This window comes from Barbatula barbatula (assembly GCF_947034865.1).
Source record: "Barbatula barbatula genome assembly, chromosome: 16".
Classification (NCBI taxonomy): domain Eukaryota; kingdom Metazoa; phylum Chordata; class Actinopteri; order Cypriniformes; family Nemacheilidae; genus Barbatula; species Barbatula barbatula.
In genome coordinates, this window is record NC_136779.1 from 20,934,572 (window position 1) to 20,946,040 (window position 11,469).

An 11,469-nucleotide genomic window follows, 5' to 3' on the forward strand; every position below is an offset into this window, starting at 1 on the left:
AAAGTTTTACACTCGCTCTCGCGGTTCCCTGTTGTCATACACGCACGGGTCTGCGCAGCATTACGTAAAGTCTAACACACCCACTGATAACTGTATTCATTGGTCAAACTGTTATTGAAAGGCAACCATTAAGATAAACGGGCGGTTTGACAAGCGTCTATGGGCAGAGAGATGACACGCGCAGGAGATATCGACCGACGCAGACGCAGACACAGTAAACAGCGCGTCTGCGAGGAAATACACGATTCAAACACGTGTTGAGTAACAGCTTACGCGTAGTTTGACTCAGTTGCGTATTTATCTATTTTGAACATTAGCAGCGGGAGAATTAAGCAAGTTAATATGGCTTCTAGATCGGGTTTCCCCGTCAACTCCAGCACCTCAATAAACCCCGTCATGAACCCGGGTCACAACAGCGCCATGAGAATGTCAGCAATGCCGCAAAATTCCCCGTACAGGGGCAATGTTATGGTCAGCACACTGAACCAGTACCACCAGGTAAGTGTCGAACTTGTTCTGTTGACTTTAGCATCACGCCTTCTGTCCACCATACTGTCTTTATTAAGGAAGTGTCTGTCATTGCTGTACCGACAGTGACGATTTAACAGCAACTTTGGCCAGTTACCCGATTTATAATTGTTTTAAACGTCTACAGCGATGCTTCTTTGCCTATAATGCAAAGGACGAACTTTAAAGTGTTTACAAATACTTTAAAAGCACTTTAATACTGACGCTAAGTTACTTCCGCATTGAAGAGACGCGCGTGAAAAAGACGCGCGTTCTTTACCTTCAACTTTTAACGTGTTTCCCCCAAAACAAGTTCACCCATTTATAAGAAAATGTATGTTATTATTATGCTATAACGATGAAAATAGGTTTTGCCCATGCACTGTGGTAATAACGTGTTATTGTTCTTTAAACTTTGTAGATACTATGAATATTGTGGTTTTACATTTAAAAGTGGCCTGATATATGATGAAATAAAATAAAATACATTTAAATGACTTAAAATCAAACACACTGTTACATATGATGTACAGTTTATTGTATTGTATTACTGTGCGATTTGCGTTAGCATATAAAGCAGTACAGCCATCTGTAAAATAGTTTAAAGCTGTAATACCAGTCTGTTTGTGGAGAAAGTCAAATGCATTAATATATTTGTTTGCTCCCCAGCGCCCAAGTATGCCTCCAAGCCGAGGAATGCCAATGGGGGGCATGGGGCCAATGGGCTCCCCCATGCCCGGTCCGTCTTATAGTGGAGGCATGCCGATGCGACCGGGGATGCCACAGGCCCTGATGGACCCAACACGGAGAAGACTTATGCAGCAGCAGCCCGGTGGTCCTATGGGTCCTAGAAGGGGGTTAGTGCATGTATTCGGGTTATATGTGCACATTTGTTTAAATGTATAGTTGTTGTCACCTACAAACAAAAGCCTTGGAAACAAAGGAAAGAATAATTTTGTGTTGTACAGGTCTGTGGTAATGTAAAAACAGCATACGTGCACGATTGTTAAACATCTGCTGTGAATTTTCAGAGTCAAGCGGCGTAAGATGGCTGACAAAGTTCTCCCACAGAGGGTGAGTGTTACCATAGCAGTATGAGTTTGTTTGTGTAATATTGAACGTGTACGTTTCTATAGATTTTTATGTTCTTCAGATCAGAGATCTAGTCCCAGAGTCTCAGGCCTACATGGACCTTCTGGCCTTTGAGAGAAAGCTGGACCAGACCATCGCTCGCAAACGCATGGAGATACAGGAGGCCATCAAAAAGCCTATCACGGTACTGCTCACGCTGTTTATAAGCTCTGACAACCACTTATAACATCCAGAAAGCGAAACGTCATCTGCATAATCTGTAAATGTAAAAAGCTAGTCGGTCACACGTAGTAACAGGTAGTACATTTTATGTTCTCAACCAGCAAAAGCGAAAACTGAGGATCTACATATCCAACACTTACACACCTGCCAAACCAGAGGGTGAGGAGGCTGAAAAAGTGGCATCGTGGGAACTCAGAGTGGAGGGAAAACTCCTGGAGGACGTACGTAGAGTATTTCACTGTGCGTTTGCCTGTTGCCATGTTGAATGTGTGAAGTCACGCGGTGGGGAATTCACGACAAGCCGCTACAGCTCCAGTAAGGCTCATTTAGCTGCTGTCATTTTTTTGGCAGCCTTGAGTCTCTCTGGTCCTCGCTAGCTCATGTCCTCAGCTCACTCCTTCAAACCAGATGTGCTTTAAGATGTTCCACGTTCCCTCGCTGGAAGGTATTTTTTGGCGGACTCTTTGAGTACAACGAATTGAAACTTTGGCCCGTTTCGTGAATCGACTCGATAGAAGTCTGAACATGCATTCGCCAGGCGCTGGGAATGTTGCTTTTTTTATTAAATTTTTTCTGTTGTGTCTGCCTCGGCGGTTGCAAGTATTGTTGAGGGAGAAATTGAGTTGCGCAAGCTTGCACTGGCGCAATAGCCGGAGGCAGCTCGTGTCTGAAGAAACTCCCCCAATGCGGTCAGCACCAAACAATGCAGAATCAATCAACGACATGAAGAAAAGATTCACATGTGTTCTCTCTCCCCTTTAGCCTAATTCTTTCTCTCTGTCCTTTCCCGTGTTTAGCCTGGGAAACTGAAGAGAAAGTTTTCATCCTTCTTCAAAAGCTTGGTCATTGAACTGGACAAAGAACTTTATGGCCCAGACAATCACCTAGTGGAGGTACGGTGATCTCAGAATATTGATTGACTTATTTATGTTTGAATTATTCTGTTTTTGGTGGGCAATTTATCGGTGCACATTATTTGAACGGGAAAAAACACTTACTATTTTATTTTGGAAATACATTTCTTGATTTTGTTGTTATCATTTCTTTATATCGTTATAGTGGCACAGAATGCCCACAACTCAAGAGACGGACGGCTTTCAGGTGAAGAGACCAGGAGATGTGAATGTGAAATGCACTCTCCTCCTTATGCTGGACCACCAGGTAACACATACACACATAAAAAACTTTAAGGGACAGTGTCCCGGACAGGGATCAAGACTAGTCCTAGACTTAAATAAATGTCCAAACTGAAACAACTTGCAATGGCATATTTTAAAATACATCAGTGCCATTGAATTGTCTCAATAAACACAAGTATTGTTTTTCTAAATGCTTGTTTGTAAAAATTACTTAAATGTTCTAATTTAACTAAAACCTAGTCCTGGTTTAGATAATCCCTTGCTGAGAAACTGCCCCTTCTGTGTAATACACTTTATACAATGGTTATTCAAAACTAGAAGTAAAATCACAGACCTTGCACCTCTGCACACAGCGTCTGTCGTCAAGTTCAAACATCATCTCTGGATCCTAAGAAGTTTTCAGATGTGAAGTAGAACAACATTTTCAAATGACACTGTTCTTTCGTTTCCACATTAAAGTGTTTTGACTTTGCCTTTCATTCTGCTTTTGTGCCGATCAATCCGATTACAAATGGATTATTTGGTTGCATGCAAATGTAGCTTGTATGACATTACTGTGAAGAGAAGTCGTCTGTGCTTTAGTGATGTAAATCTAATTTATACAGAAAGCTATTTGTTAAGTTGTTATTATATCTGAAGAAAATGTAAAGAAGCCAATATGTTTTTGTTAGCTTACATCAGAAAGATCCGTGTAATAAACAAACATAATAATAAAAAGAGACAAATTTACTATGAGAAATTAGATTATCTGTTTTGAACAAGAATTTGTATTTAATTCCGTCACTGTTACTCATTTCATAATTGTGATGGTATGAATGCATTTACGATGAACATGATTGTCTGTCATCTTACCTGTACGTCTCTTCTAGCCACCACAGTATAAGTTAGATCCTCGCCTGGCTCGACTTTTGGGCGTCCACACTCAAACCAGAGCCAGTATCATGCAGGCCCTGTGGCTCTACATCAAAAACAACAAGCTCCAGGACTGCCATGAGAAGGAGTACATTATCTGCAATCGATACTTCAGACAGGTGACCAGAAAGCCTCTCCAATACTTTTGAAATTTGCCACGTTCTCGAGATGCCGTTGCGTTTTGATCCTATCCCACATGAATGTGTAGAGTCATTTACTTTTCCACAAAAACATTGACCACGTCTGTGAAAACCAGGCTAAAGTCTCATGATGTATTTATGAGATAAGTAGCTGCAAAGTTTGATTTCCACCATTAATCACAACGGTTACGATCTTAAATTTGGGGTTATTTTAAAGTGATACTTCAGCCAAGAAACTAAATTTCCCCATGTTTTACTCACCCTTAATGCATCCTGACCGAATATGACTTTCTTCTTGAAGAATAATGCAGTCGGAGCAATAATACCACGTATCCTTTTTATATAGACGGCTCAGTGGTCTTAACAAAGGTCTTGTGAAGCGAATCGGTACGTTTGTTTAAGAGAAATATCCATAAAAGGATACGTGGTATTATAACTCCGACTGGATTATTCTTCAAAAAGAAAGTGACATTCACTTAGGATGGCTAGAGGGTGAGTAAAACGTGGGGAAATTTTGGTTCAAGCCTGAAGTATCGCTTTAAAGTAATGCAAATATTTAATGTGTTTCTAACAATACATTTCTCTAGTCGGGGTCCCTTTAAGGTCTTATTCATCTCGATATAGCCTTTTAGCAACTGCCTGAAGAGTTTTGCACAGACAGGCACCAGAACATTTATCTATAGAAATACAGTACAGAAGACATATTTGATACTCGTTGGTGACACTTGCAATGATCCTGCAGATTTTTGGCTGTCCCAGGATGAGGTTTTCTGATATCCCCATGAAGCTAGCAGGCCTTCTGCAGCATCCTGACCCCATCATCATCAATCACGGCATCAGGTGTGTGTTTTGACCACTCTCTACTATCGCACTGTAGTTGCTTAATGTACTTCTTTAAAGAATACTTGTCTATTATTTCAACTTAACTTGACATGCTTGACACTACATAAGTACAATACTTTCAATTGTTGTATCATATTTATGATGATTTTCTGCTCAATTGTGTTACATCTACATCTATGCATTTTGTGGACTCTTATATTTAACTTAAAAGTTTATTAATGGTAAAAGTTTGAAATAATATAGATTGTGTGTCCAAAATGACTTATGAAAATGACGTAGTCCATTCAAAGTCTCTTCTATTATCTGTTTGATTGATTTTCAATCCTAAGCAAAAACTCTTCTTTGTTGTTGTCTGATAGTGTGGATCCCAATGACCAGAAGAAGACAGCGTGCTTTGACATCGATGTTGAGGTGGACGACCCGCTGAAGGCTCAGATGACCAGCTTTCTGTCATCAACAACCAATCAACAGGAGATTGCTTCCCTAGAGATGAAGGTGGTTGTGCAATGACAAAATCATGTGTTCATGTGAAGTAAAAGGGTAATGTACTAACTAAACCTTCACGTTCTCCATCACAAGATCCATGAGACTATTGAATCCATCAACACGCTGAAGACCCAGAGAGACTTCATGCTCAGCTTCAGTAACAACCCGCAGGAGTTCATCCAGGACTGGCTCAAGTCTCAGAGCCGAGACCTGAAGGTAAACTGAAACGTTCACATTCTCACTTTTGTGGTCATTTGACGTTGCTGGACTCATTCAAGTCTTCCTCTGGTTTCTGCAGCTGATGACGGACACTGTCGGGAACCCAGAAGAGGAGAGGAGAACGCCGTTTTACCAAGCACCCTGGGTCACAGAAGCTGTTGGACGCTATGTATTTTCAAAGGTGGGCTACTGGGTTATTTCGATGAAACGTTACAAAGGTTATCATGTTTTTTCTTTGGAATAATGAATTGTGTTGGTTATAGGTCCAGCAGAGGAGACAGGAATTGGAACAGGTACTGGGAATCCGACTCACATAAGCATCAGACTCCAAACCCGCTGCCATCTGATGAATTAGCTCTCTATTTACATCTGATGAATGGAGGCACATAAACTATCCATTTTCTGAATGCGTGCGTTGTTAAAATGTAAAATATATATCGCAACTCACAAACAGCCTGTCAGGTGCAGAATTTGCTAAAAGTACAATAACACAATTCTTTCCACATCAAATCTCAGTTGACCAACTGGAACACCTCAGTCTCTTAAAGCGTTTCTTGTGTATTTCGCGATAAAATATGACGGTAAGACATTCAATCCATGCTATTTGCTTAGTCACAATTTCTGTTTACTGTTTTTAATATTTCACAGACATGATAAACTGTTCATCTAGTTGAAAAAATATACAGAAGCAACCAGTGTAATGCAGCTTTTGTACACTTTGTGTTTGCAGTAGTTCATTCCCAGGCTCAGCCCTTTTAAAAACATTTCTGATTCTGGCTCTTTAACTCTTCTTACATTTATCAAACATAATGCACAGTTTTGAGATTGAGCTGCAGTTCTTACAATTAGGTAGATTATTAATGAAGATGCAGTGTTTTTCTTAAATGCACAATATTCTGGATTTTCCCTTTTGGTCTCAGGAAAATAGAGCCATGTTTTTTGTGTTCGGCACATTTGGTTGTCCAGCTGTTTTAGTTCAGTACGCCAGACTTTCAGTCTTCATCTTGTTTGTGTTTAGATTTTTAGATTTCCCTGTTTTTTAAATCTGCCAAGATAGCAGAGACCCTATAACAATACCCAGATTTCTGACAAATAGTGCATTGGTGTGCAAGCCATCTCTTGTTTTCGGGTATTCAAAGCCATATTTTGTACTTTTGATCATTCAAGTTCATTGTGTAAATCTACATTCCAGACTCAGTTGTGAATTTACTGTCAGAGTTTGTTGAAAAGTGGCCTTTCGTACATGTATAGTCATTTGTGTTCTTGCAATCATTTAAGAAATGTTTCGGGTCTAATGCAAGTTAAGCTCCATTAACAGCATCTGTGGCTTTTTGGCAGTTACCACAGAAAATCTGTTTTCAAAAAATTGTATAAATGTCACGATTTCAAGTTCATTTCTGAGGTACGAGTCAAAATGTATTTTGTTGTGTCATTGGTAATATGTTACAGATGATATCCTAAGAGCTTCATTTGTTAACTTTTCTTTTCGATCCTCAGACAGTATTATTACTGGTCTGAAATACATTTGAACGAGTGCATTCATTCATTGTTCATTAAATACAGTACAATTCTTACAATTTAAGGTTCGTTTTATATTTTTGTATCAATCAAATGCTTGCCTTTTTGTACTTTTTTACTAGGAAATTGGAGTATTTTAAACAATAAAGTTGTTTCCATAAAGGGGTGTTGACATATTTAATCACAAACGTCGCAATAAAAAGTTCAGTTATTTTAATTGAATTAAAAAATGTTTGTTATATTAAATGTTGGTGGGAAAGAAAAGATATATCTGTAGCAGAGAGCAGTCTGTCGGCCAGACAAAGTTCAACATCAGTCATGTTGATGCATGTCGGGTCTATAGTTCTGCAAACATGTTAGTCCGGTAATACCCGTCTCTACTGTTGCCTCACCTTAACTGAAGATGAGTTGTGCCTTTAATACACAAACGCTAACTGTTTGTTGAACCAATGGATGTCAACCTCTGACCCTCGCTTTCCACAATAACGAAGAAGTTAGAAATATCTTGACTTTTAGTTATTTTAATCACTACTACACTTAATGTAATAAAACCAAGTAATATAAAATACGATAATACAAGAATGGTTTAATACAAAGTAGAAAGTTATAACCCGTTATAATGGTATTATTGTTTTATTGTAAGTGAATAGTTTTCAGCTAAGTGTAAAAAAATGAATTTAGATGCGGTTAGCACTCCGCTGTGAAGAGGGCGCTGGTGAGTATCGCGCACCGGCCGATCACACCTGAAGAACACAAAACGGAAGTACGCAACGCACTGAAGTTTGTGTGTTCAAGATGGCGCTGGACGGTATTGAGCAAGTAAGTGGTATTTCTCAGCAGAACCTATAGAAATCTGTGTAATTAGCTGTGTTGTTGTCGTAAGTGCTGCATATCTTATATGTTTACCCCACAGTGACAACACTGTGGAGAAACATACGACAGAATAGATGATTCTAAGCGCATTTTCTCGGAATGCAGCGGAGTTTGCTGTCTCATTGTGTCTCACTGACGTGAAGCAACACTCATAATGACAGAACAAAACACAGATCATAACATGACACTTTTCCGTTCTGCAGTTACTGTATGAACTTAAATGTGGGATCGTGACTGATCATAACATGACAGATTTATCGATAGAATCGATGACATCGTTTAATCAGTCAATGTTATTATTATTATTATGAATAATAATAGACCGTCGGTCGACGCATCGTGTGAGTTGACATGTTTTATGTGACTGTGACCTTCTGTTGTTGCAGATGGATGTTGAGGAGAGTAAAGGGGGCACTGGGCTTCGACAGTATTACCTGTCTAAAATTGAGGAGCTTCAGGTAAAAAATAAATGTCCTAGTCTGTTTGCAGTGCACGTGCGTTATTTTTTGTCATGTGTGAATGTTTTTTTCTTCACTCAGTTGACAGTAAACGACAAAAGTCAAAATCTCAGACGCCTGCAAGCTCAAAGAAATGAGTTAAATGCCAAAGGTATAGTCTGCAAACTTGTTTCTTTATTATTATTATGCATAATATGTTATCTTTAAACATGAAAATGCAACGGCTTTTATTTTGTATCGTGTCTTTGGTTGTAGTGCGTCTCCTGCGTGAAGAGCTGCAGTTACTGCAGGAGCAGGGCTCTTATGTGGGAGAGGTGGTGAGAGCCATGGACAAGAAGAAAGTTCTGGTCAAGGTCTTGTGGCCGTTATTATCTTTCTATCTCATGTGATGATCAATATTGTTTTTCATAAATGTGTCGGTATTGATTTGTTCTTATTTTATTGTAGGTGCATCCTGAAGGAAAGTTTGTTGTGGATGTGGATAAGAACATTGATATCAATGATGTAAGTTTTGATGTTTGCTTAGGGAAGCATCACTTTCACCATTTCAGCATACCCATCAGTCATTTTTGTGTTACATAAATTAAGTGTTTTATTGATGCGGATGTTACACAATCCTTTTTCTCAGGTCACTCCAAATTGTCGTGTAGCACTTCGAAACGACAGCTATACGCTTCACAAAATCCTGCCAAACAAAGTGGACCCTCTCGTCTCGCTGATGATGGTGGAAAAAGTGCCAGATTCAACATACGAGATGATCGGAGGACTTGATAAACAGATCAAAGAGATCAAGGAAGTGATCGAGCTCCCAGTCAAGCACCCAGAACTGTTCGAAGCTCTTGGAATTGCACAGCCTAAGGTGAGTGATAGGACTGTATTGTGTAAAACATTTTACTTCCATCGGCTCATGCTCCGTAACTTATATACGTGTGTTGATTGCTGGTTGGTAGGGTGTGCTGCTGTATGGACCTCCTGGCACAGGAAAGACCCTGTTGGCCAGAGCTGTTGCCCACCATACAGACTGCACCTTCATCAGAGTGTCGGGATCAGAGCTTGTGCAGAAATTTATTGGAGAAGGTTAGTAAGCCAAATGTTTACGAATGACAGCATTATTTTAAAGTTACTTTTATTGCATCTTGGCATCATCTTCACGGAGTACATAGCATTACATCGTTTTCATTAAGTAATGAATGGTGATGATATTTTCCTCAAGCAAGATTTTAGTATTGATTAAAGTGTGATTGTAGGAGCCCGTATGGTGCGCGAGCTCTTCGTCATGGCCAGGGAGCACGCGCCATCCATCATCTTCATGGATGAGATCGACTCCATCGGCTCGTCCCGACTGGAGGGAGGATCAGGAGGAGACAGTGAGGTGCAGAGGACCATGCTTGAACTCCTAAATCAGTTGGATGGATTCGAGGCCACCAAAAACATCAAAGTGAGATACAAACATCTGTGTGCCAACTTCAGAAAATACATGTCGGCTTTTGCAAAGCTCATGGGCATCTTGCGTGTTGGCTTGATTCATGGCTTACCTTTAATCATTTTGATGTATATACGTTTGTTTTTCTCAGGTTATCATGGCAACAAACCGCATTGACATTCTAGACTCCGCCCTCCTCCGACCAGGTCGCATTGACAGGAAGATTGAATTTCCTCCTCCTAATGAAGAGGTCATTTTCTGCTCTGTTCTGAGGCTGTTTAAAGGCCTTGTTTTGTTGTGTTTTTTTATTGTCTAGTATTGAATGTTGTAAGCGCTTCCAGCAACTCCATAAATGTGTGTTGTGTTGTTCTCTTCAGGCCCGTTTGGACATTTTGAAGATCCACTCACGTAAAATGAACCTGACACGTGGTATTAACTTGCGTAAGATTGCAGAGTTGATGCCAGGAGCGTCTGGAGCAGAGGTCAAGGTAAGGTCATCTCGGTTTGAACTTGATGAGTAAAACATACTCATTTATTTAAAATAAAGAAACGTACACACTTTTGTAAAGGAAAACTATTTTAGAAAATCTACTAAATGTTAGCATGATTGTAAGCAGTGTTTTATTTGTGTCCGCTGACAGGGTGTCTGCACTGAGGCAGGTATGTACGCCCTGAGAGAGAGGAGAGTTCATGTCAACCAAGAAGATTTTGAGATGGCTGTTGCAAAGGTATTAGGAAAAGGATTTTATTCCAAGTCAAAAAAATGTCCTTACGTTGTTTTTGTGTATATCTCTAATTTATCATTCATTTTAATTTCACAGGTGATGCAGAAAGACAACGAGAAAAACATGTCTATCAAGAAACTCTGGAAATAGACGTAGAGTCAGTGATTTACCTTTTTGTGTCTTTAAGTTACTTTGTTGTCATCACCAAAATGTATTCAAAATAAACTGTTTCCCACTAACGATGATTTCTCAGTTTGTTTTTGATAAAAATGTACTCGCAAGGTTTGCTTTCCTGAGAGGTTTATCACTGTGCAAATTATTATAAAGATCAATCCATGCTTTTTTCTAATTGACAAGGAATTTGATTTACAAATATACAATTGTAATTTTTCATATTATACACCGACTAATTCTGTAACCAAAAACGCTTTATTCCAGTGCTGGAGGCAGTAACAATGGCAACATCCTCTTGAGTACTATCACCCAGTTTTTCCACAAAATGTAACCCTCATTTTACCATAACACGCATCAAAATAAACCTACTACGCGTTTTCAAACACAAGCTGTTGTATTTAGCAAACTGGAAATAACGTAGAAACTCCCTTTCAAAGGTTCACTCATAAATATGCTTTAAAATCCTTAAAAAGTGAGACAACAATCTAGAAAAAACGGTGTTGTGTTTTTGGAGGTAGCGCCTTTAAAATATGTCCATCTTAACAGAACACAGCATTTTTATTTTTTCTCTCTACCCTACCCAATTTTTGGCAATTTTTTTGTCATCTGTCTTCATATGAATCATTTAGTGACATTGTGTTGTGTAATGTCCTTCCAATGACATGGTTGGTGTGATTTTTATGACCCACTCACACTCAAGTTAAACCTAAATTCTAAAGGCCGTTCGATGTTTATGAT

At 39.3% G+C, this 11,469-nt stretch overlaps 2 protein-coding genes across 3 annotated transcripts; both read left to right on the forward strand.

The window, feature by feature from the left end:
• Nucleotides 1-135: 135 nt before the first annotated feature.
• Nucleotides 136-6,634, forward strand: smarcd2 (SWI/SNF related BAF chromatin remodeling complex subunit D2). Of its 2 annotated transcripts, none has more exons than XM_079476920.1 (13): nt 136-498; nt 1,177-1,364; nt 1,539-1,581; nt 1,661-1,783; nt 1,923-2,042; nt 2,619-2,714; nt 2,881-2,982; nt 3,830-3,991; nt 4,755-4,852; nt 5,215-5,353; nt 5,435-5,557; nt 5,640-5,741; nt 5,824-6,634. In XM_079476920.1, the coding sequence occupies exons 1-13, from the start codon at nt 343-345 to the stop codon at nt 5,875-5,877; spliced, it is 1,506 nt and encodes a 501-aa protein (XP_079333046.1). In that variant the 5' UTR covers nt 136-342; the 3' UTR covers nt 5,878-6,634. The 2 variants fall into 2 exon arrangements, with proteins under 2 accessions (XP_079333046.1, XP_079333047.1); XM_079476921.1 differs by having other exon boundaries at nt 5,215-5,350.
• Nucleotides 6,635-7,496: 862 nt separating this feature from the next.
• psmc5 (proteasome 26S subunit, ATPase 5) lies at nt 7,497-11,111 on the forward strand. The gene is made up of 12 exons (XM_079477047.1): nt 7,497-7,897; nt 8,338-8,409; nt 8,491-8,560; nt 8,665-8,762; nt 8,857-8,913; nt 9,038-9,268; nt 9,360-9,486; nt 9,657-9,847; nt 9,984-10,082; nt 10,210-10,320; nt 10,474-10,560; nt 10,654-11,111. Exons 1-12 carry the CDS (start codon nt 7,874-7,876, stop codon nt 10,705-10,707), a joined length of 1,221 nt encoding a protein of 406 aa, XP_079333173.1. The 5' UTR covers nt 7,497-7,873; the 3' UTR covers nt 10,708-11,111.
• The last annotated feature ends 358 nt before the right edge of the window (nt 11,112-11,469 follow it).

Bases quoted from the DNA above. Each gene is read 5' to 3' on its own strand.
- smarcd2 (XM_079476920.1), top strand. From the start codon at position 343: ATGGCTTCTAGATCGGGTTTCCCCGTCAACTCCAGCACCTCAATAAAC. The intron at 4,853-5,214 runs GTGTGTGTTTTG...GTTGTCTGATAG, and splicing joins ATCATCAATCACGGCATCAG to TGTGGATCCCAATGACCAGA. The intron at 5,742-5,823 runs GTGGGCTACTGG...TGTTGGTTATAG, and splicing joins GACGCTATGTATTTTCAAAG to GTCCAGCAGAGGAGACAGGA.
- psmc5 (XM_079477047.1), top strand. From the start codon at position 7,874: ATGGCGCTGGACGGTATTGAGCAA. The intron at 9,848-9,983 runs GTGAGATACAAA...TGTTTTTCTCAG, and splicing joins AGGCCACCAAAAACATCAAA to GTTATCATGGCAACAAACCG. The intron at 10,561-10,653 runs GTATTAGGAAAA...TTAATTTCACAG, and splicing joins TTGAGATGGCTGTTGCAAAG to GTGATGCAGAAAGACAACGA.